General features: G+C 37.5%; 1 protein-coding gene across 1 annotated transcript in view; it reads right to left on the bottom strand.

Annotated features, from left to right (window-relative positions):
- Nucleotides 1-6,731: 6,731 nt before the first annotated feature.
- LOC148864603 (mediator of RNA polymerase II transcription subunit-like protein) overlaps nucleotides 6,732-24,540 on the bottom strand; it is a 34,129-nt gene continuing 16,320 nt past the window's right edge. The window contains exon 2 of the mRNA XM_088980710.1: nucleotides 6,732-7,740. Coding sequence (XP_088836836.1) covers nucleotides 7,098-7,740 — 643 coding nt within the window. The 3' untranslated portion in view covers nucleotides 6,732-7,097. The remainder of the gene's footprint in view (nucleotides 7,741-24,540) is intronic.

The raw sequence follows: 24,540 nt of genomic DNA on the forward strand, positions 1-24,540 counted from the left end.
TGAATTAACGGATCATTGACTGATTCGATGATTTCTGGTCGGGGATTAGGTTTGGGGTAAAATGGAACTGGTTGCTTGGATGGTTCTTGAGCCAAATGGTCCGACCATCCGAATCAATGGTAGTTTGAAAACTATGCGGTGAAGTTAAAATTCGTTTAAGGGGTGGCATGATTTAGACCAATGTTTATAGGCTTTGAAAAAAAGAGTTCACTTTTGCTAAGACATTGGGTTATTGAAAAAAAAAATGAAAATGAAAAGTGAAGGACGGGGTTCAAGGTATGATACACCCCTTCCTTCCAACCTTATGGGGTGTATAATTTGAACCATTGTTGAAAATAACATTTTAAAAAACGGCCTGGAAACGGAATCGTTCTGGCCACTGGTTTCTAGGTTGACGGTCCAACTGTCTGGTTCAAACAGATGGTCCATTTTGACAAATAAATTAAAAAAATAAATAACAGTCAAAAACCATAACCATTAAACGAGTCAACGGTTTGATCACTCAAATCAACAGGTTGTTAACTTTTTTTAATGGTTTTTTTATCAAAAACTGGGTTTTGAGTAAAATGGAACCAACTGCCTGAACAGTTCCTAGGCCGAACAGTCCATCCGTCCGAGCCAACGGCAGTTCAAAAACCTTGGTTAAAAATATTTATCTTAGGCACCATCTAATAAGATTATTTAGGTGGTTAAAGATGAAAGATTCAAAAAGATTGTGTGGCGTGCTTTTCTACCGAGGAGAGGAGTCAGAAATTTTCTAAGGGCTCAAAACCTAGAGTGGGTCAGGAAAGGGAGGCGAGATTTACATGGAAAATTATGATGTTATTAATGGAAAAATTGTGGACCATGGGAATGTGGTCTTTTGGGCTTTAAAAAGCTCCAAAAATGATCTTTATCTTAAAAAAAGACTCCAAAAATTCAATATACATTTTTGTCGATTATGATTCATTAAAAAAAAAAAGAAAAAAATGACTAAACAACACTTAAAACATTGGAAATTCAGGATCCATAACCATAAGAAGAATTTGATAAAAGTTTTAATTCTGACTTCTTCCCTAATGGCCTGAGAGTGATAGTGTAAGATAAGACAAATTCACACCGACAGAATTATTTATTAATATAAAAATTTCAACTACTAAAATTGCATCTTTGTGTTTAGAATCGGTATAGATCAAGAAGAGTGGAGTTTTATATATATTCTATTCTACTTCAGTTTTATATATATTTGGATGGAGTGGAGTTTTAAGTTCACAATCAATATAAAACTTATTAAACGTAAAATTTTACATCGATTATCGATATAAATATTACATCAATTTTATTGATGTAAAACTTTACACTTTTCTATCTATCGTGTTTTTCAAAAAGCAACAATTATTTTTACGGTTCAGTGTAAAATGTTATCTATGTATTTTTACACCAATGATGCTGATTCCAAATGCAAAAAGATTTGAACCGAATGTCACTAGCAAATTCTTTTAATTTGACTCTTTTCCAAATAAAGGAAGAAACCCCACGCATAGAGAAGGCAAGATATGTGATGTTTAAACATTGAACCACTATTGGCTATTATTGCCTCTTGAGTTGAATACCACACAGCTTGCCACCATTACAGTTTGTCTTATCAGATTGGGATCACATGAATATCAATTGCAGAAGATGCCAACAGCATGGAACCCAGTTGGTAAGGTCTTTGATTGGTTGTAGTTAGAGTTGTCGATTGGACTGGATTTGGTCCAATCTGATTCAGTCAAATCCTGAGTCCATTATAAATGAATCAGGTCCAATCCAATTCAATGATTATTTTTGAACCATTTGGGACAGGTCAAGACTGTTTAATCTGTTCAAATTTGTTTTGATTTATATTAGTTTCAATCTAAACCTGGTCTATTAACACCTATATTCTTATCTTATATCAATGGTTCAGATATTAGCTTAATCTAAAACAATTCAACACCTCAACTTTCTTGAATAGAAGAGACAAGGATTTAAGACTGTTCATTTTTTGTCAATGTTTGGGTAGTTGATAAAGAAAATTATATAGCACTTGAAGGGTATTTATGTATTTCAAATACCACTTAACAGTTGATTAACAGCTGCTTAATGGCAGGCACTAGATTGGCACGTTTTGAAAGTGCAAGTACTGAATTGTCGCATTTTAAAGTTTGGAGACCAAAATAACACTAAGCCCAAAGTAAAGAGTACTAATCGAGAATTTTCCCATCATTTTAATCATCTCTATGTGTCATCCATCAAGTGGTAATTACCTGTTGCCTTTATACGCCTACGGCTTCGTGCCACATTAAATGCCGCTTAATTAATGAAAGTCCAGATCATCTGCCTACACAAACTCTGCCCACATTTACTTACATAACATCGCAGCCACACATGAAGAACATCTTATCCTCCTACATAGTATTATGCAGGGGAAGATGTTCCCAGTTCACGGGGGTGATGTGTTGTAGGTAGACGTGAACAGAGTTATCGTAAATTGGAGATCTGGAGTCAATTAATAAGGCTTTCTCTCTCAAGACCGGATCTGCTCCTTACAGAATACACTTCACACCAACCTCACAAGCACATCCCACCATGTAAGAGGAAAATCTCTTGTAGTTATGTGTTATTATTTATAGGAAACGTTCCTAATACGCGGGTTGATGTGCCTGTGGAGTTGGCGTGAAGAGCATATCCTAATTCCTTGCTCTCACCCAAGTTCACTAAATATTTCGTGAGTGAGGCAGCCACATGGTATTGGTATGTTAGGAAATACTTTCCCAACATCCAAACCGTACCCTTACCTCTTCGAATTTTTCAAGATGATCGGCAGTACATATTTTGCCTAATCACAAGAAGATACTTTGAACAGTCCAAAGCTTGAATGTAAAACAATTACTATCTGTGCCTATCGCCCCTATGGATCGCACAATACACTTTTTTTTTTGTTCATTTTGTAAAAACACAATATACATTTTTTTGGGGTATCACACATGATACTTTGAACTATATGTGAAAGTCTCAAAGGGGAAGATGGAAGAGAAAGAGATTCAAAGCCTCTGTTATCATACCCAGACTAATTGTAGCAGATGGTCAAACTCTATACAATAGTTGTGCCCAAAAATATAAAAAAATAAAAAAGCAATAGCTAGCCAAAATGGTTTTTAGGATGCATGATTTTTTTTAAAAATGTTGGCTTGATCAAAATTACCCTAAATACCTGTTTTAACTAGGTCTTACAACTTATAGTAATTATTGTTTTAAGCTTATAATTTGATGTAAAATAGATTTAAATGATAATCTAGAACCATGTAAGCTCTGTATAATTACAAGAAATGAATGACTTAACCTCTAAAAGGAGGTTTGTATAAAGAGAGAGAGATAGACAACAAATAATACATGGGAAACAGGTTTGTTTTCGTTGGGCAAGTATTACATCTCTAACACTAGGGGCGGTTCCCAAAATCTTCATCAGACCCACTGCAACCCCAAGTTAAAACACGGTGGACATCATACTTCTTTGACTATTCAGAACGTTAAACCATCTGTATTTTCCTCAATTTTTTATTTTTATTGTTTAGATTTTGAAAAATCTCAAAAGTAATTTCATTCAACTTAATCAGAAATATAAGTAAATCGAATTAGCTGAACTTGTTGACTGTGGAGCCAATGACAAATACATGGGCCCTACGGTGAGAGATTGGATAGTTGTGAGCCTATTAAGCAGCCACTGTATTCAATTAATCCGATCTCAAAAGTCAAAATAGTCCTTCAGAGTTAAGAACAGTAGAGTGTATGAAATCAAGTAAATCTTACAAAAAGAGAGGCTCGTTTTGATGCGTCTCTTTACGTGGGCAGAATGTGTTTTGGCCTTTTCCTGTTTAATTGAGAAAAGATCTAGTCACAGCGTCAAAAAGATGTGAAAAGCCTATTTCAAGAAACTCCAAATGAAGTGTTTTGTCTTTTTTTCAATTCATCTTCATATGAACAGACATGCTTTAATCAAACGGTCTTTAAGTTGTTAAGATTTTGATGTAAAAACTCACATAATCTTTTGACTGTAAAAATTTTCAAAAGATCTTTAAGAAAAGACTTACCTGACGACCCCAAAGTATACTTTGGGACAACAAATATGCATTATTTGCACTTGTAGAGGCATTTAATATTTAATAGATGACATGGGGTGTTATCATTGATTCCACATCTCAATAAACAGCCATTAAATTTAGCTAATCTGATCTCAAAATTATAGTTCCTTAGAACAGTAGAACTTAAGAAATTAAGTGAAGTAGATCACGACTGCAGTCTTACAAAAGGCAAAGCATACTTCACAACATGTGCCGCATTAGTTGAACTTCTAGATACATTTGAAATTTAATAGATGGTTCATTTCATTGGTTCCACAGCTCAATAAGCAGTCATTGCGTTCAGCTAATCCAATCTCGAAATATAGTTCCTTAGAACAGTACAACTTAAGAAATTAAGTAAATTAAGTAGACCACCTCTGCAATCATACAAAAGACAAAGCATTATTTGCACTTCTAGAGACATTCGATATTTGATAGAGCAAGAGAGAAGGTAATGAAGTAAACTTCTGCAATTGGCCGAAAATAGCACCAAGTCAGAGTGGAGCAAAAGACTCCACCAAGAAGAGGTTAATGATAGCTTAGGCGTCATCCCTCATCAGTTCTACACTTCTACCTCTGATTATCACAAACTTCCATTGTCTGTTCAGCCATACAATAACTGAAAATTAGTGAAGATTTTTTAACAGTATTTTAGAGGATTAAGAATCGTCATTGAATGATCCTGACTATTGTTATTGATCAGGCCTAAGATCAGCATGAAAGCAATTTGATAATGACTGAAGTGGCTGAACCGAACAACTTATTGCACTGTCCTTTACTAAGTAAAATTATCATGCAGTAAATATTTAAGGATATAGTAATCAACCAGATATGCCATTCAAGCATTAAAGAACTCAAAGCCTACTTAATGAATGATTTACTAAAAGATAAAATAATAAAATCATTCAGTAAAGTCATTTTTTCCATTTCCAAACAGTTCCTTAGAGGGGTTTTACTTTATTTGGTTTATCTGTATTGTGGATGAAATAAAAAATAATTAAAAAAAACCTGAAGTAAAAGTGTACCACAATTTGCACTCATGCATTTGTACAAGTGGTTCCATTTGGAAAGAGTTCAAATGTGATACATGTATGTGCTCTACTTCAGTTTAACATACATTTAATAAGAATGCATACATGTGTACTGAAAATGACAGTTATCACAAGTTTCAATACACGTTTGTATTCAAAATAAGAATGCATATATGTGTACTGAAAATGACAGTTACCAGTGCGATAAAAACCATGCCGCGAGGAAAAAAAAGACTTTTAAGCATTCTGCTTTGATCCATTATCAATCGTTGATCACTAAGAGAATAAGTTTGATTTAGAATATCCCTATTCACCATATACGATAGAGGTGAAATCAATTATTCTTTAGTCAGAGAAACTTAGTTTGGAAGGAGTACGAATATAAATATATAGAGTGCAAAACCTTGTATTTTGTATTATTTTGTATATATTTGCATAGTACATATTTACATTTGTACTCCTTCTAAACTGAACTTAATGGTAAAACTTCAAAAAACAGTTATGTTTCCTTGCTTCAAATTGGAAGGACTCTACTTCCAATTATTTAAATTCTGAAGGAAATTGACTTCCGTATAAGCGATATTATTCAACTACAAAAAACCAGAGGTGTTTATGAGGAAAAAAAAAATCTTGATAAAAAGAAATGAACACAGAAGATCATTAATCATTAGTAAACCAGTTCATGGGCCGGGTAACCTGACCGGCCTGCCCAATCTAAGTCGGGCTTGGACAAGATTTCAAGCCCACTTACTCGGACTTGGGCCTAAAACATTGGGCCCAACATTTTTACAGATCGGGTTTGGGCTTTCTCAAAAAAAGTCCAATCTGAGCCCGAACCTGACTTGTTAATGTATTATATAATAAAATATATATTTTATCTAATAAAAAATATATACTTCTCTTTTTTCAAGTAATAGTGACTAGTGAGATCTTTTATTTTTTTTAAGATTTTGAGGTAATTTTTAATTGATTAAAAAAGGAAAAGTATTTTTTTCCAAATATCTGATCGGGCTCGAGCTCGGGCCTGAGCTTCAAACTTTATATGAGGGTCGGACTTGGACTCAAGACCTAAGCCCAATATTCGGGCCGAGCTCAGACTCGAACCTGGACTTTTTTTTGTTAATATAAAGGCAAAGCCCAACAGCCCCGGCACATGAACAGGTCTAATCATTAGGGTTTCATAAACTCTTGTTGACAAAATCCTGTCAGGTTGGATTGGATTTGGATTTTATAAATTATAAATGGCAATGATTACGCCTGTTTCAATTATAAATAGACTCCAATAATAAATATACGTCAATTTATAGTAATCAACCCAAAACGTTTTAGGAACAGAAATGATACCAAACACAACCCATACCCAAAGGATAATGGTATTGTTCATAGAGAATGGGTTAGGGCGTTAAGTTCGATAATCCTATTCTAAAGAGTCAGGTTCAACAAACACATTCCTAACCCAAGCCATTTACATCCTACACATGGATGATGGACCCCACAAATCAGGCTGACATGTATTTTGAAATGATTGGGTCAACGCCTGACAAGGTTATAGGATTTTCCAGCTAACATACAAATCACGAACTGTGAAGCTAGCATGAAATAATGAATTAGAGGGAGGAATTTCAGCAGTGGCCACTGGCCAGTACAGTAAATAGGTCAGTCAGACCTCAGACGTTCTTGAGTTCAGCAATGCTTTAAAAGATCACATCTTTGGCGGAACACATCACAATCAAATTGTGGATCAGAAACTCACCACATGATCAGATGCATTGCTTCCGGTACAGGTGGGAATTTCGTCAATTTCCACCACATCAAAGATGCATCTGATATCACAAAATGCCATTAGTACTATTATAAACCATACATGTTAAGGAATTTTTCTCTTCTCATTACTAAAGCATACAGACACATTATCCACTGAAGTCCAATCGCCCCAACTTCGTTGTTACCTCGTGTTCAAATCGAACTCCCCAACTTCCCTCCATTCATCTTGCATTCCTGTCTCTCCATTTTCAGGCTCATTCTCGTCATTGAGAAAATCTTCAGACGGTTCTTCATCTTCTCTCTGAGTATTTCCCCATCCATGGATCATCTCATCCACGTTACCCTGTTCCTGCCCAACCATATCATGGCCAACTGAACCCTCGTCAACTTGAGACCCTGCAGCACTTCCCCGCATTGGACCACGTGCCATCATCTCAGCATGGGCTTGTGCCTCCACACGAGCTTGCTCTGCCTGAGCCATTGCTGCCATCCGCAGCTTCGCTTCTGCAGCTTCTCGACCAGCCTTCTCCCTGGATTCAATTTCTGCCCTTAACTCTAGCAGGGCTTGTTTCTCATCTTGAAGGAGAGCCTGCTCAATCATCAGCCTCTCCTCTGAACGGAACTCCCCTAAAGCCCGTTTCCGAGAGATTATATTGAACGCAAGGACTTGTTTCTCAAAAGTGTTTGTGAACTCTGCAACCTTTGTTGCAATGTTGTAGTCCCACTGCTGCGATCGTGAGGGCATCTGACCTGTTGTGTCAGAATCAAGGATCCTGTCATCTTCTTCAGCTTCATAATCTGCCACAACATGGTAAGGTAGTAGCCTGCATAAATGTACGAAGGAAATGAGTAAACAGCTGGATGAGTATATTAATATGAATGTGCAAATTACTGCAACATGCTATGAAGCGTTTCAGACCATGAAAAATACAAAGAATGGGCGGTTGTAAAAATAATCATAATCATACTCCAGAGTTTATCCATGCAATCAATGCCAAATCAAGAGAGGTAGGGTAAAATGATGCAGTTAGACATCCAAGTAGGTTTCTGCAGACGCCGGATCTCCTAAACTTGGGTGTGCACTACAAATCAAAAGTAGAAATATCTTCCACACAGGAAATCAGGAGACAAACCAAACGTACAAGCGGATGGATCTTCCATTAAGCATTCCATTCGGCCACCCCTCTTTTTTTTTTTAATTTCATTTTTTATTTTAAACTTCAGTGAAACAAATTGAGAGAAGAAATAAAGAGAAATCCTTAATCAACCAAACATTTATCCCTCTCATCCCTTTTCGCAGAGATGCCACTGCATCTCCCACCAACACCATTCTTGTGTTTGTCAACACTGGAGCTGAAGAAGACAATTCTTCAGCCATTTTCTTCTTCAGATTGCTGAATCTCCCATCATGGTATTCCTCCTCCCTTGAGTGAATGCTAGCATGAATGTACGCCTAAATCAACACCATTCTCCTCACCAAATAGTTACCCAAACCCGACGCCCACCATAGTAGAGCATTATCTTGTGGTTAGGTTGTAGGCACAGAGAAGCCATCCTTCTATGGGGGTGATTAAAATATTGATACAAATTATGGAATGCAGAGAGGTTTCCTTCCACCAGTTTGTATGTCGATTAGATTCTTTTAGACTTCAGTAGATTGTAAAAAGAAGGGTTTAAGGGGGGACAAGTTACAATTTATTACTATATTCTACAATCACGTGTTCATAGTCATTTTGATATTCTCTACATTCTAATATCTGGCTCATGTACCTCATTGTTGTTGAAGCAGGGAAACAGACAATATTTGCCTTTTTTCATCAACAAATTGTACAAGTGATGACTTATTTAAACAATATACAGGCAGGATGTTTTGCAGAAGCTTCTCAACATTTTCAAATTGCATTCTGGTAGAAGAAGAAAACATGCAGGCCATAGTTGTCAAGGCAACGCGTACGCCTAGAAGAAAAAAACTCGCCTCACCCAACCGCCAAGCAGTTTTGTGTACTGTGTTATAAAATACTTTTATATTTTTTATTTTGACATTATAATTATAAAATATACATGGTTCAAAGTATCAATATACCTCTGTATCAGCAGAGGTGTATCGGTACTTATAATGATCCTCCCCCTATTTTTTTATTCTTTTGGTTTTCAATTTCACTTTTAAATATAATTATATATATTATTTAAAAAAATGGGTTCCCGAAAACACCTATAAACAGGTGCATCGGGACCCCAAAGATACAATACAATACGCCCGTTACGGGGTGTATCTTATCGAAATTTTCTTGATTGAACCCTCAAAATTTAAAAAACCTGAACCAATAAGCAAGGGAAGAAATTAAAATTGTCTAATCAACACATTTTCTTCTTCCACATCTTCTTCCACCTTTTCTTTTCTTCTTTTCCTATAACAAAAGTAGGGATTCAGCACCTATATATATATATATATATATATATATATATATATATATATATATATATATATATATATATATATATATATATATATATATATATATATTTTTTTTTTTTTTCCTTTCTTTTTTTTTCTTCTCATAAAATGTTGATTTTCTAGACTTTACATGAAATGTATACTTCTCTTATGAAAACTACGGATAATTATTAAGGGAAGATGGTTATGAAACCCAGGGAACTACCTTAGGATATATGGTTTTACTTAAAAAAAATCCATCGTCTAGGTGACAAGGCACCCTCCTGTTGCCTAGCCTCACCTTGGCGCCTTGAAAACTATGATGCAGGCAAAAAAACACCAAGGCATCTACAAGAAAAAGTTAAAAAGATTGAAAGTATAAAATTAAAAAAGAGGGACAGAGGACTTAACAGCCCTTCCATCCACTCATACATTTAGCCTTCTGATTTCATGTATAGAGGATGTGGCCGGTTTTGATTGGCCATTTCTGCCAATGTTTTAAGCAACAGAAGACATGCCACCATCCTGAGGCATGAGGTGTAAACCAGAACACAAGAGGCATAAGCCTCCTGACCATATCTTTTTTAATTGATAAATAATTAAGAATTAAATAAGATATAGAGGCAAAAGAATATATGAGTTCAACCATGAATACTTTCACTTCCTACAAGGTAATTCACAAATAAAAAAATTGCATGGTCAGAATTTTCACAAATTTGCAAAACAGAAAATTAGCACAATTTTGAGGCAAAGGACAATGACAATTAGCATGTTTTTTAATGGCAAGTAACTTTAAGTAATTTACATAACAGCATGTAATTTTATGCAGTTAGCAAATTTTTTAAAGCAGTTACCAAATAATAACAAGCATCCCAAGCAATTGGATGCAGTTTGAGTAATCCTGAACTATCAAGTATAACTATCAAGCCCACCTCTTTTTCTTTTGATAAATAACAATAATATTTCATTAAAATTTAACTCCTCACTTCCCATCAAGGTGGCAGAAAATCAAAAGAGTACAAAGCAGGCTCCAAAAAACATGGAGCTTAAAGACATAAATACAGATCTTTACAAATCACAACCTGTCACTAGACATCCGACTGCATTTATTCCCTTGCAACCCCTGCCCATGCGAATGAGTCTGCCAAAGCAATTGCACTTCTAAGTAGCTATTTGAAAGATCCATTCAAGTTGGTACCAAGAATTTGTACCTGTCAAATCATCGGCCTGAATTTCCAGGGATCTCCTCTTGTGTTCTTACCCAGCAGATTATGGTTTTGCATCTCCCACGCATGCACTTGGCCCAGGTGAGGTGCAAGCCCTGAAATGCGCCTAGGCGCATCTTTAAAATCATTGTCCCACGCAGCCAATTTTCTCCCAAACCTCTCTACAATCCATCATCATCATCTAAGCAGTCCTAGTTGGTAAGATCGCCGCTTTGATGTAGCGGAGACCCAGGGATCAAATCCTATTGTCACCAAGGTTGGGAGGTTAAAGGGGATAGGGATGGGCTACCCCCACCGCAAGTTGTGTAGCCCCATTAAAAAAACACTATATAGGGTCAACTACCTGAATCTTGTTTCACCATTAGGTTCTGTTTAGAACGAAAATACAAATTAAAGATCCATGACTATGGGAGTTTTACAAAAGTTTTAGTGCCAATTGCCAACCTAAGGCAACCCTCCTTTTTTATCTAGGTTAGGGACTGATGCTGTAAGACAAGAAGTTCACACTAGCAGAGTTGCATCTCTCAACAATTACCTTCCGTCCTAAGATGAAAGCTCTCTTGGATTGCCTTCTAGTGGTAACCCTAACTACTTAATGGGCCACTCTTTAATCTCAAATCCCAATATACAAGCACACCAGTGTTTTAAAAGCACAAGGCGCAAGGGCCAATTTGCACCCAAGGCGCAAGGCGCAAAAATACAAAAAATTGCTAAGAAATAAAAAAAAAATGTCAGAAAATTCAACAAAATGCAAAAAATAAAAAATGTTAAGCATAATATTAATAAGAAATATAAACTTAAATTTTCAAATTAATGGTTTAAAAAACCTATTATCTAAAATTAAAATACATATACATAACATGTAAAGCATATTCAAATGAAAAATTAAAAATAAAATCAAACATACAAAACATTTTCAAGCATGTAAAGCCCATAATCTCTTTTTTCCACAATTGCATTACTTCAAGTAGCTAATGTGATGTAAAACATATTACACTCCTAATTCTACGAGTCGCCTTTGTGCCACGCCCTTCGAGGCAAGCCCAAACAAGTCCATGTTAGGGTCTTAAATTCTTAATTCTCACACAAAAAATAATGATTTCATAATTTTAATTGCCTTTTAAGAAGATATTTTATTAAGATGAATGAATGAACAACATTAGCAAATTGGGGGCTCTCGGAGTGTACAATTTTCAAAAGGCGTTTGATTCAAAAAAAGCAAAAAAGCGTACAATTTTCAAAAGGCGCACGCTTGGGCCAAGACACAAGGCACATCAGGCACAAGCCTAGGAGCACTAGGCAGGTGCCTTTTGAAAATGTTGTGCCTAGGACCTGGGAGGCGCCTACCCTAAATTTGTGCCTCGCATGTGCACCTAGGCGCGCCTTTTAAATCATTGAAGCACAATCCTCTAACTTTTTTCCATTGGAAATGGTAACTTCATTAATACCACTTAAGAATAACTTTCCATAATTAAGTACAAGTGTCAAGTCCTAAACAGGTGTTGAGTCCCTATTAATCTTTCTTACAAAACTACCCAAAACATTCTCTCCCTCACAATCCCTTGTTTAGCCCATGTATCAGCTAAACCATTTTTTTTATAAATAAACTAAACCATTAGCTGATTTCCTTGTCCATTTGAAGCACACACCAATCTCCCTTGTTGTATTGAGGATTTCCGTAATGGGTTGGTTGTCTATACATCTAGGCTAGGCTCCCAACACCAGATTGCAGCTACTCAATCAACAATTTAGAGTCTCCCTCTATCTCAATTTGGTGTAACCCCAACTGTTTGGCATATCTTACACCTTGAAGCAAGGCCATCACCTCCGCTCTTGATGAGTCCTCCACTACTATTGGCCCCAAAAACATAGCCATAATTCTACCATTTTCATCTCTGAATACTCCCCCTATACCTGAAGGGCCCAGGATACCTCTAGAGCTCCCGTTATAGCTAAATTTCACTCTTTGTTGTATTGGTGGGGACCACAATTCCTAAACAATATGTTTTATGTAAGTTGTAGTTGCCACCACTCCCCAATTCCTATAAATATATTCAGCTGGGAAGTTTTTAAACAAATCCAAATTTTTCAACCATTGAATAGTCATAATGGTTATTGTTTTTACAATTTCCTCGGATTTCTCCACTCCTTTAAAAGATCCTATTGTTCCTTTGTTCCCAAGTTGACCATAAGATAGCAGCTCTAGTGACTCTCCACATTAATTTTCAACGTCTCTTCGGTTGCCTAAAAGAGCTTGGGCCAAAAAGGCTTGCCACATCCAAGGGAGGTGTCCACTTGCAACCAGAGATAGAAGAGAACCAAGCCCAAATAAAGCACACAAATGGACAAGAAATTAATAGGTGTATGATCGCCTCGCCGCCCAAGCAAAGGATACAAACATGGGGTGATAGGCATAAATTTGGCCTTTTTCTTTACAACATATCTAAAGTATTGATTTTTTTGGAAAACCACCTACAAACAAAAGGCCCGAATTTTTGGGGGTATAGGCCGACACCAAACCTCTTTTGAAGGAAAGCACCTTGCAGGGTTTGTTGACTGAAAGTGGACGTCAAAGAGGAAAAGGTGAACATGCCAGATGGGGAAGGTTCCAAATTCTACTATCCAAAGAGCTCTTACATCATGTACCCCTCTAAACTCTGCCAAGATTACCATGCCATTAGCAAACTAAAATTGAGAAACCACAAAGTTCTGCCTACACACTTTTCCTAGGGATACAACTTGGGTGGCCCAATCTGAGCCCACCCAAACAAATACATGTATGCATGCATTTTATTTATATAAAAATATCTTTTTAATTATATATACATGCACGTGCATAAAATATGTATATGCCATAAAGCTCAATAAAAGATGGCTATACAAAAATATATTCATAAATTTTTCAAACCCAACCAAGCTGACCCAACTTGAGCTCGTGCCAAACCTGAGTTGGGTAAAGCTTGGGTTGGACTTGACTTGATGAAAATGAGTTTGACCACGGGTGGGTCAGGTCTGAGCTTGAGGTTTGCACCTTTATGGTTGGATCTCAATTGACCCTCAACCCAACCCACCCCCACACACTTTAAAAAACTAGTTTCTGAATTGAATCTGAATGGTAACAAAACTTGATACAGCTTAAATGGACCCAACCATAGAACCTAAATGGATGTAAGAACCATTTGCATCAAAATAACCCTGGTGCTCAGTTAATATAAATTTACACTTTTCTTTTCTCAAAAAGAGTGGGAGGACAAATATATAGATTAATTTGATTAGTTGTCTTCCAGAGGAAGCTCAACTATTTATGCTAATAATAAATAGTGGAATATATATATATATATATATATATATATATATATATACACACGAGGGCTAAAGGATGAGGATTATTTGAGATTAAGGGAAAATAACGGCTAGAGATAGGATTGTCCCTGTACATAGCCATTCACAAAATTCTTTGGGATTTTAGAAGCAATGATGGTAACTATTATACTTTCATGAAGTAATCCATAATTTTCTTCCTATTTTTTCATTTATATGTAAACTAAAAAAAGGCAGCCCAGTGCACAATAATTCCACCAATGTGGAGTCTGGGAAGGGACAGATGTACACAACCTTACCCCTACACATACAAGAGGTTGTTTCCAAGATTTGAACCCTGGTCAGATCTTGACCAAAACTAAGTTACTTTAATGTTAACTATAATTATTAATTTTCATTTATATGTTAATTATAATTATTAATTTAACTTAACCCCCCAGCAAACAATGAATAAGGTCCCTATGCACAAACTTGACCATAAACTAAGTTAATTGGCAAGTTCAATGACATGGAAACCCCTCATACAAGTAACATCTGTTATAGGAAAAACAAGGCAGGCTCCAAAAAGAAAGGCCCTAATAAAGTGTATGTGTTGGATAAACGATAGAGATGATTTAAAGAAGATGAAAATAGATCGTGCCCTTACAAGAGAGGGGGAGGAAAAAGAGGAGACACAGGAGCAAGCTCTCATAACCATAATTTACTAATAACTTTTATTCATTAAATAAACACTAAATTTCAATGACTATTTATAGACTCAAACATAAAGGCTTGGATCCCATTTTATAGATTCCAATTTAGACTCAAAAACTAACTAAGTGCAATCCCTAATTGCTTTATTAATACCAACGATAACAGAATCTTAAAATCTATCTTACCTTACCTAGATACAGCAAGGACACAAATTGACAAGATGTTGGATCTAAACTTTAGATAAAAATTGAAGCATATGGTATGATATGACACCTATGTTCAACCAACCAGCTATCATTAATTAGAACCTCTAACAACCTTCTCATAACCCTACTACAACTAAACAAGTCAAAAACTACTTCAAGATAGAATCCAAAAATAACAAAATCCCATCATAGATTTGTACTCAAATCAATAAAGCAGCCACTAACTCCCTCTCAAAACAAATTGGACTTATAGGATTATGGTTTCATTGGGTAAAGAACTTAATAACCTATCTAATGACACCAAAATCAAGTAAAACTGACAAGTTATGACCTCTGAAATTTAACCTAATAGAAAAATAGCATGAACAAAACTTCAACATAACCCACTAACCCTATTGCTGCAAAGCCAAAAAATTAGAAAATAGATTTCAAAAACTCAAATTGACCAAAATTCAAATCACTCAAAATCATGAAATCGCCACTGATGCAGGAATTTGAAGATATTTGATTTCTTATACGATCTCTTTCCCTTTTCCATCTCTGCATCAGCTTATTCATTTCCCAATCATATATATTACAGTGATAAATCAGATCCAAAAGAAATGCATATATGTAATTTTAACACTAGTATCTACGCATATATGTATATACTAACACTAACAGGATTAACGGGATTTACTAAATAGAAAATAAAAATAACTCCTCACCCCTTCAAGGAGGGCAAGGGAGTGTAGTCCAGACTCACAAACCAGAAAAGGCTGGATTAAAATAATATATAATACTACCCCCAAATTAGAAAGACCCAAGTAGAAGGTTTGTCTATTGACTTCCTCTCTTGTTAACTGATCTTGGGATCCACCAGAATAAGAATTCAGCCTTGTGAGAGCAGACAATAGGCCAAAGTTAGGATGCCAATTAGAAAGACCCAAGTAGAAAGTTTGCCTATTGACTTCCTCTCTTGTAATCTGACCTTGGGATCCACCAGAATAACAATTCAGCCTTGTGAGAGCAGACAATAAGCCAAAGTTGATGCCCTTTGGGTTGGACGATGAGAGGTAATTGTAGGTTTGACTGAAGGAATGTTCAATGGAATCAAGCTTCTTGAAAAGTGTTTGGTTGGACAGTTTGTTAACTCTGATTCAGATGTTGAAGAGGTGAGGTCTTGAGCATGACTGAATGGAAGCCATGTAGGTCCTTTCAGGTAAGAAAACTCAATACAGGTTTCTTTCTTTTCTGTTTTGGAAGTGAGGATGAAGCACTGGGCATTCTTAGTCGTGAACAAAATCAATCTTAATGCCCAGAACTTAGTTTGAGGAGTTGGAATCCATTAGTTGGGGCGTCAAGAAATTTGGGACCCTCAAGTTCGGTGTAGATAAATGTTTTTGGTATTCCCTTGCATGCCTGGTGTTTCCAGACATTTTTTGCTGTGGGATGCATGTGGGAGATTCAGGTCCATTGATCAAAGGACAATGTCATGGAAGAACCTTGTTGTGCATATCCGGTTGAGGTGAAGGAAATTTACCAAGTGCCAACTTCTCTGTTGTTTCAGTTTGGTGGAGAACATCATGATTTGAGGTTAGTGGTTGAAGCACCATATCCAGCTAACTGGCTTGAGGTGAAGACTTTGTCCAGTCGCGACGCAGGTAAGAGAAGATCTAGAAGAACAACCAAATGAGTATGGGAGATCCATAAATACGAGAGGCTTGGAGCATATCCAGCAAGCTGGCTTGGAACATTGCAGGTGAGGGTCTGCAACTTGGGTGTGCCTTTGGATGTTGGCACAGGGAGGGTTGATATGGAGGTGGTGGATGGGATGGGGAACATTGTGGTTAGATTAGAAGGATTAGTGGAAAAAGGTGAAATTTCAATCGAAGTTGACACTGAAGTGGATATGCCAGTGAATGTGGAAGAAGTCTGCCAGTCTCAAAGTCCAGAGTCAAGTTTTATTCATTTCGATATTGAGGAAGTGTTGACCAGTAGGATAGGAGTCAGGGCTGTAGGAAGAGGGAGGTAGAGGATGAGACAAGGCTGATTGTGGCACTGTCAGCACGATTGCTAAGAAATCTCGTGGATCATATAACTCTCATATAGTGCATGTAACTAAAGTCTTCTCACGATTGAAGGATTAGTGGGGGAAGGCCCTACGAACAAGTATAAAAGGACTTTTAAGAGGAGGGGGAGGAAGCCAAAGGTATTGATGTCTGAGGGAAGATGTAGGGAGGATCAAGTTCCTCCTAAAGCAAAAACTAACTCAGGGGCTTCTGCTTCAAAGGAGGAAAAAAAAAGGTAGATGGGCTTAATTCTGAGATGTTGAAGATCTTGTTAACAGAGATGTTGAGGTGGATAAGGGGCTTGGGTTGTTTTTTTGGGGAGAAGCGAAGTTTTCCAGGAAAGCTTTTAAGGAGTTTGAAAAGAGTAGGGAAGAGAGGTCAAAGAAATTGATGGTCGGAGGTGGAGAAAGTTGGAATGAGGATGATTCAAGGCAGGAGGAAGTGTTTGAAAGGGAGGATTAGGGTGTCAAAGACAAGGGTTCGCAAGTTTCTTTTGCTGAAGTTTCACTTTGTGTTTTTAGTCTTGAAGATTCTATGCCATAGTGCTTGGTGTAACTGAATCTCTGTTTATTTTTAATTGGTTTTATTGCAGGGGTTTGTGGTTGGTAGACTTTCTTGTAATTAGTTTGGGTGGTCTTTGGTCGTTTGTTTGTTCTCTCAGGTGATTTCTCATCACCTTCCTCTTGTACTTTCTTTTTTTGATTAATGAAATCATTTCTCTTTTATCCTTCAAAAAAAAATGATCTACCTTCCAGTCCTTCCCTAATAAGATGCTTAATAATCCATGGGCCTTAGGTTGAGATGGCATCCAACTGATTACTGTTTAGAGTCCCCTTCTACATGAATTTTGTCCATTCCCGATGCAAAGCCAACCATCAGACTCTGCACTATAGATGTAATTTCTGCTCAAGAAGTTTTTAATCATCATCCTCTTTTTCCAATAATAGATACTATATGCATTATGAATTAAAGAAGGTAGGTAACAATCCAAGCTGATTGATCCTTGTGGGCGTAGTAGAAGTGCTAGTGTGCTTCCATACTAGAATCTTCAAGTTGCATTGTTTGAAAATTGAAGCGTCAGAAGATCACTTTATTTGATATGAAAAGAACAAACTAAAACAAAAAAGGAATTACAACAAAGAAGGGAAGAGATATCATCAACAGCTCCATGTACTCAAAGGGCGGTGCTTGGAACTGTAGTGTTGTGTTTCTGTTTAGACTCCACATAAGCACCATGTGGGTGGTTTGACTTTTAACATACAAAAATCATATCTGGTTGGATAGATTTAACTTCAAATGGTTGTATCACTATTTGCATTGAGTTATGTGCATGAGGGTGTTGGAGGAATGTCAAAAAGGCCTTTCTCCTAACAGGGGGGCATTTGCAATTTGATTGTCCTGTGTGACACCTGATGGCACCTATGTGTTCAAAATTACAATAAACTATCATGCATTGTGTAGTGTGCTAAAACATCTCATTTCCCCATTTACAATGTAATGATTTTTTGATTGATGATTTACAATGTAATGGTTCAAGTACAAACATTAAGACGTAAAACAATACTGTACCAAACACCATGTAATTATGTAAATTAGCCCAATCCAATAAACACCCTCATCATAATACCTCCCCTCAAAATGGATCCTTCCAATCAAATTCCTTTTCTATCCAGAACAAGAGCATAATTCCTTGCTAATCAACTACCCTAGAAGAACAGTTGGATACTTAATACCAAGATCACACCATTTCTCTCAAGGCATGCTAATTGGTGCTAGCTTGAGGGGGTGTTGGAATATTAATGATGGCATTAATGTAATTCCTTGAGCTACAGGAGTATCTTAGTGAATGTGTCATTAAAGCTCATCTTAACTGGTCCTTGGGATAGGGGCTTCATTCCTGCTGAACCAGGTATACTTTTGGATGGAAAAACTGCTCACCATTTTCCATTCATGATGGTTGAACCAACATATCCACAGATTGTTTATAGAACCTTTTTACATTTCCATTAGATCTGAATCCCTCTATCAGAATAAACACATGGGCAAGGTAATGAATCACTTGAATGCCACAAGACCATAGTTTTTTTCTTGAAGAAGAAGACCATAGCTTAAAGTTCTCCTTCCATAGGACCAGATGCCTAATACTTGTTTCAAGGGGCCAACACAAAATTCAAGGAAATTATCATCATCATCATCCAAGCCTTGTCATGGGGTTGGCTTATATATATATATATATATATAGATCAATAACCATGAATTTCATTAAGATTAAAGAAAAGGTATACATACAAGCAGAGGGAGGTAAGGTATCTTAACTCCCTTGCAAACAACAAAACAAAAATTACAGGATTAGAAATGAGCTCAAAATAAAGAATCCCTAATCACCCCTTTGCTTTGCTAACCCATCCACAAATGAACTATGGTCTGTACCAACCATGAACTACGATATTAAGATCATGGTCGATGGACAAAAATATCCAGACATATGATATGAGTTTGAGACAGGCCACACTTTTTTTTATATTTGAAAATGAATAGATTTTATTAGCAAAAGAAAGAAACTGTTACAAGCATACCAAGAGAGGCGCGAGGTGTAACCTCTCCCATTACAACTCTCAAAAAACTAGGAATTACAGCGCAGCCCAGTAAAGATGTTCCCTAGAAGCCCCTTGTTTGGTTAGGAAATCAGTCATTGCATTTTCCGACCTTCCCACTCATATTCCTTGTTAGCCACTTGACTTTCTTTAAAAAGTCCCTGTAACACCAAGTAACCACCCCACTAGGCCATCACCACCTTGGAGTCTCCTATTATTATGTTGTCCACACCAAGTTGGTCTGCAACTTGGATCCCTTGGACAGCCACTAGCAACTCAACTCTAGTAGCATCTCCTATTCCTACTGGGCCAGAGAACAAAGAGATAATGTTACTGCCCTTATTTTTCAAAACCCCACCTATTACCAGATAAGCCTGGATTACCCCGACTACTTCCATCAAAATTCAGCTTTACGAATCCTTAAAGCTACATTAACCTTGTTCCTCCCAGTGGCACTATTACCAATGTATTACCCTTTTCAGTAGACACTAAATTTCTAAGAGACTTCTTTTCTTTTTGGAAAAATCTGACACTCCTTTCTTTCCAAATAGTCCACAGAATAGCTGCTCTAGAGCACTTCCACATAATTCTCTCCCTTTTTCTGTAGGCCATATGCAAAGGTAGTTGAATTAAACAGCAGACTTACTTCCGTTGGCAGATTTCATCTGCACCCAAATAAAGCAAGAATCCAATTCCAAATAGCTACAGAAAAAGGACAAGATATTAATAAGTGATAGCAGTCCTCACCATTAGCTTTGCAAAGGATACACCAGGTAGAGGAAAGGCACAAGAAAGGTTGTTTCTTCTGCAAGTTATCCAAGGTGTTAATTTTCCCATAGAACACTCCTAACATAACACAAAAATTTTGGGGGGGATTGGCTTAACCAAACTTCCTTGACCAAGAAAACCCAAGGGGCAAAGTGTAAGCAAAGGGATTTAACGAAAGAAGCACAAGAGAAGGAACCCTTGTTATTATTTTGTTTTTGGATCAATAACTGGAACTTTTCATAAAGAAATATGCTTTAGATAAAGAGGAGGGGAGCTACTATCTTAACTCCCCACGGGTGCCAAAAGCCACCCAAAAATTAAGTTAAAAATAGTTACAAATGAACCCAGAAAACAGAATTCCTATTCACCCCTTGTCTAGCTAACCATCGGTAAATGAGTTTGCACTTCTCTTTACCCAAGTTCATTTTACTTCAATGCCCTTTGTTAGCCACTTAAACTTTCTCTTTTCATTGTTGTAATTACAAGGCCCATTCTAGTCTTCCTTCAACCAGCCCACGACTACCTCAGAATCTCCTTCTATGATCAGCTTACTGATATTCAGGTCTTTTGCTCTCTTTACCCCTTCCAAAGCTGCCAGAACCTCGCCCTAAGAGAGCCACCTACTCCAATTGGGCCTAAAAACAGAGCTATTACAACCCTTGCTCATTCTTTAATACTCCCCCAATTCTAGAGGGCCTTGGATTTCCAATACTACTATCATCAAAATTTAGCTTGATAAAGCAACTAGGAGGAGGAGCCCATAAAGAACTTGATGCCTTCTTAAACTGAACTTGCAACCTCTTTCCGTTTTCTTAGCAAATCATCCACTGATAAATCTGTGAACAAATCTAGAGATTTCAGTCAGTGTACCACCCTTGTGTGGATCACTTCTAGCACATTTTCTAAGCTTCTTACCCTTCTTTTATCAATAACAAAACCAAATTCATTAATTAAAAAGGGGTATAATGGGTACAAGAACAGAAAGGGGGAGAGATAAACTCTCTTAGCCCTCCCCAATAAAAGAGACTATTACAACATAGCCCAAAACAAACTATCCCTTCCCACCCCTTGTTTAGCAAGTGTGCCAGCAAATACAAGCTCCCCACCCTTATACAGGCAAGGATTTTTTTTTTTTTTTTTTGAAACAGGTAAAGTATTGTATTGTATTAAAATATGAGAAAAATCAAGAAGCATCAGTCCATGTACAATGAGAGCCTGTACATTGGGAATATACAAAAAGATTCAACAAAAGAAAGGTCCAGCTTGTAAAAAAGAGAAAAGCTAGACACCCATGAACACCCTTTGTATACTTGACCAGGAACACAAAAAGTCTACGACCTTGTTTCTAACTGAAGTTACATCAGAATAATTGTTATCAAAGATTTGGTTGTTTCTTTCCTTCCAGAGAGCCCACAGGATGGCAGATGGAAAAATCCTCCAAAGCAGTTTGCCCCTAGCAATCAAACCCTTGAGGGACCACCCTTGCAGAAGTTGAAGAACTGATTCAGGTAAGCAGGATAAAAAGGTTATTGGAGGATTCAAAAGTCTCATTGCACAAGGGGCACAAGATATTAGAAAGAACCATCCCCCTTTTGAGCAGCCGATCAGTGGTAAGGCATTTACCAAGCACCGCAGTCCAATCCAGGAAGGCAACCTTGGATGGGGCATGTGAATTCCAGATCAAAGCCCAAGGGAAATCAATGTCCTCGCAAGACACCAAGTTGTTGTAGGACTAAGAAGAAAACTTGCCTGAGGAGCTCCAAGACCAGAATCTTTCATCTTCAGTCTGATGATTAGGCACAATGCTTTGAACAAGGCTTAACAGCTTAGTTAATGGGTTGATTTGCCAATCATTGAGATTTCCTCGAAAAATGGAGCCCCAAACAACCTCCCCATTCATAGAGTCAAAACAGTCTTCAACCACAGCATCCTTATCAAGTGCAATATCAAAAAGATAAGGGAATCTCTCCTGTAGAGACAGGTTCCCACACCACCGATCATGCCAGAATTTGAGGTCATTGATTACCTTTACCAACCTTGCACCTGATGCCCTTCAAGACATCAGGGAGAATAGAGGCTACATTGCTCCACAGAGCAAACCCCATCGGGGATAGACCATGGCCTGAATCCCAACCAAGGTTTGTGAGCCCATATTTGTCTTCAATAATCCTTCTCCATAGGCTGTATCTCTCTTTGCTGAATCTCCAAAACCATTTACCCAGAAGAGCCTTATTAACCAATTTAATATTTCTGATGCCAAGGCCTCCAGATTTTCTAGGTTGTATCTCTCCAACACCATTTACCCAGAAGAGTCTTATTCACCAGATTGAATTTAAAATTGTTCCTCCATCCAGCCCACAGAAAGGCCCTCGTTTCCTTCTCTAATATCCTTGCAACAGTTGTAGGAATTTGGAATAAAGACAAATAATAGATAGGGAGTGAGGACAAGACACTTTGGATCAAGGTCAGCTTACCTCCTTTCGACAGGTATTTAGATTTCCACAGGGACAATTTCTTGTCAAATCTTTCAAAAACAGGGTCCCAGATCCTCTTAGAACTGCAGCTAGCACCCAGAGGTAGGCCAAGATAAGTGGAGGGCAGCTTCCTTAACTTGCAGCCTAGAATGTTAACCAAAATGGGATCAGGGAAACCTTCTTCAATCTTCATTAGCTCACTCTTGGAGAGGTTGATCTTGAGGCCTGAGACAGCTTCAAACCATCTTAGAATGTAAACCAAAATGGGATAATGAAATCCTCCTTCAGTCTTCATTATTAGCTCACTCTTGGAGAGGTTGATCTTGAGGCCTAGGACAGCATCAAACCATCTTAGAACAGAGACTAGAGAAATCAACTGATCAGCTGAAGAGTCACAAGAGAAGATGGTATCATCAACAAACTGAAGCAAGGGGTTTGATCTCTTCCCACCCTAGCTTTAAACCCTTGAATAAGACCTCTAGCTGCTGTTTGACAAGTGAGCTTACTTAGGCTTCCATAATTATATTGAAGAGGAAAGGGGACAGAGGATCCCCTTGCCTTAAACCTCTTGAATGTTTGAACTTTCCACAAGAGACCCTATTGAGAAGGATGGAAAAAGGCGGGAGTAGTAACGCATACCTTGATCCAGCTCCTCCATTTTGAGCTAAAATTCATTCTCTTCAACATGTGGTCTAAGAAACTCCAACTTACATGATCAAAAGCTTCTTCTAAATCCACCTCAAGGGTTTGCCCATCTCTACCTTCCTTCCTCCATGAGTCAACCAATTCATTGGCAATGAGAACACCATCGAGAATTTGTCTCCCCTCAACAAAAGCTCCTTGGGAAGGAGAGATAATCTGACCCATCACCCTTTTCAATCTTGAAGCTAAAACTTTTGCAAGGATTGAGACACCCATCACCCATCCCAGGAAACTAATAGGTCTGAAGTCCTTAAACTCTAAAGCCTCTTCCTTCTTGGGAATCAGTGTGATGAAAGTAGAATTGAGACACCTTTCCGGAGCAGCCTTTGAGTGGAATTCCTCAAAAACCTTCAAGAGATCCTGTTTGATAAAAGACCAGCTCAGCTTATAGAACTTCATTGTGAAACCATTAGGGCCTTGTCCCCTTGTCCCCTTCCAAATGGAAAATAGCTTCCCTGATTTCATCCTTAGAGAATGGATTTTCTACGTCCAAAACAGCCTCATTACAACTATTATAGTCCAACCCATCAAGTCAACAATAGCTTTTTTAATATGGTTTTCATCCTCCAGCACCTGCCCATTAACTTTTAAAGCCTTAATGTTATTAATGTGCCTCTTGTGAGGAAAAAAAAGCAGTATTGTTATCACCTTCTTTTAACCATAAGCTCTGGGATCTCTGCCTCCATTTTACCTCTTCTTGAAAGGTAATTTTATCATAGTTCATCTTAGCCTGAAGCCTCTTTTTCCGGTTGTTCTCACTCAAAAGACCCCTCTCTTCCTCCAAATCTAGATCAACAATTTGCTGTAAGTAGCCTGTCTTTTTAGCTTCTACTCCCTTGAAAACTTCTTTGTTCCAGATTTTGATCTTTTTTTTAACTCCTTCGATTTCAAGTGGAAGATGTGACTTGCTGAACCTGTGAAACTCACACTTTCCTACCAATACTGCAACTGCTCAAGGAAGCCTTCCTCATTCAACCACATGTTCAAACCTAAAAGGCCCGCAAGCACAAGGCCCCCCTCCACTATGTAAGAGGAAGGGCATATGGTCTGAGAGGGGTCTGGGGGGAGCAGATTGGAATAAATTGGGGAAACTATCCTCCCAATCCGGAGAGATTAGGAAATAATCCAGTTTGACCAAGGTAGGGGTAGCCTGGT

This window comes from Nelumbo lutea, chromosome 3 (assembly GCF_056320005.1).
Source record: "Nelumbo lutea isolate HS-2025 chromosome 3, American lotus-T2T, whole genome shotgun sequence".
NCBI lineage: Eukaryota > Viridiplantae > Streptophyta > Magnoliopsida > Proteales > Nelumbonaceae > Nelumbo > Nelumbo lutea.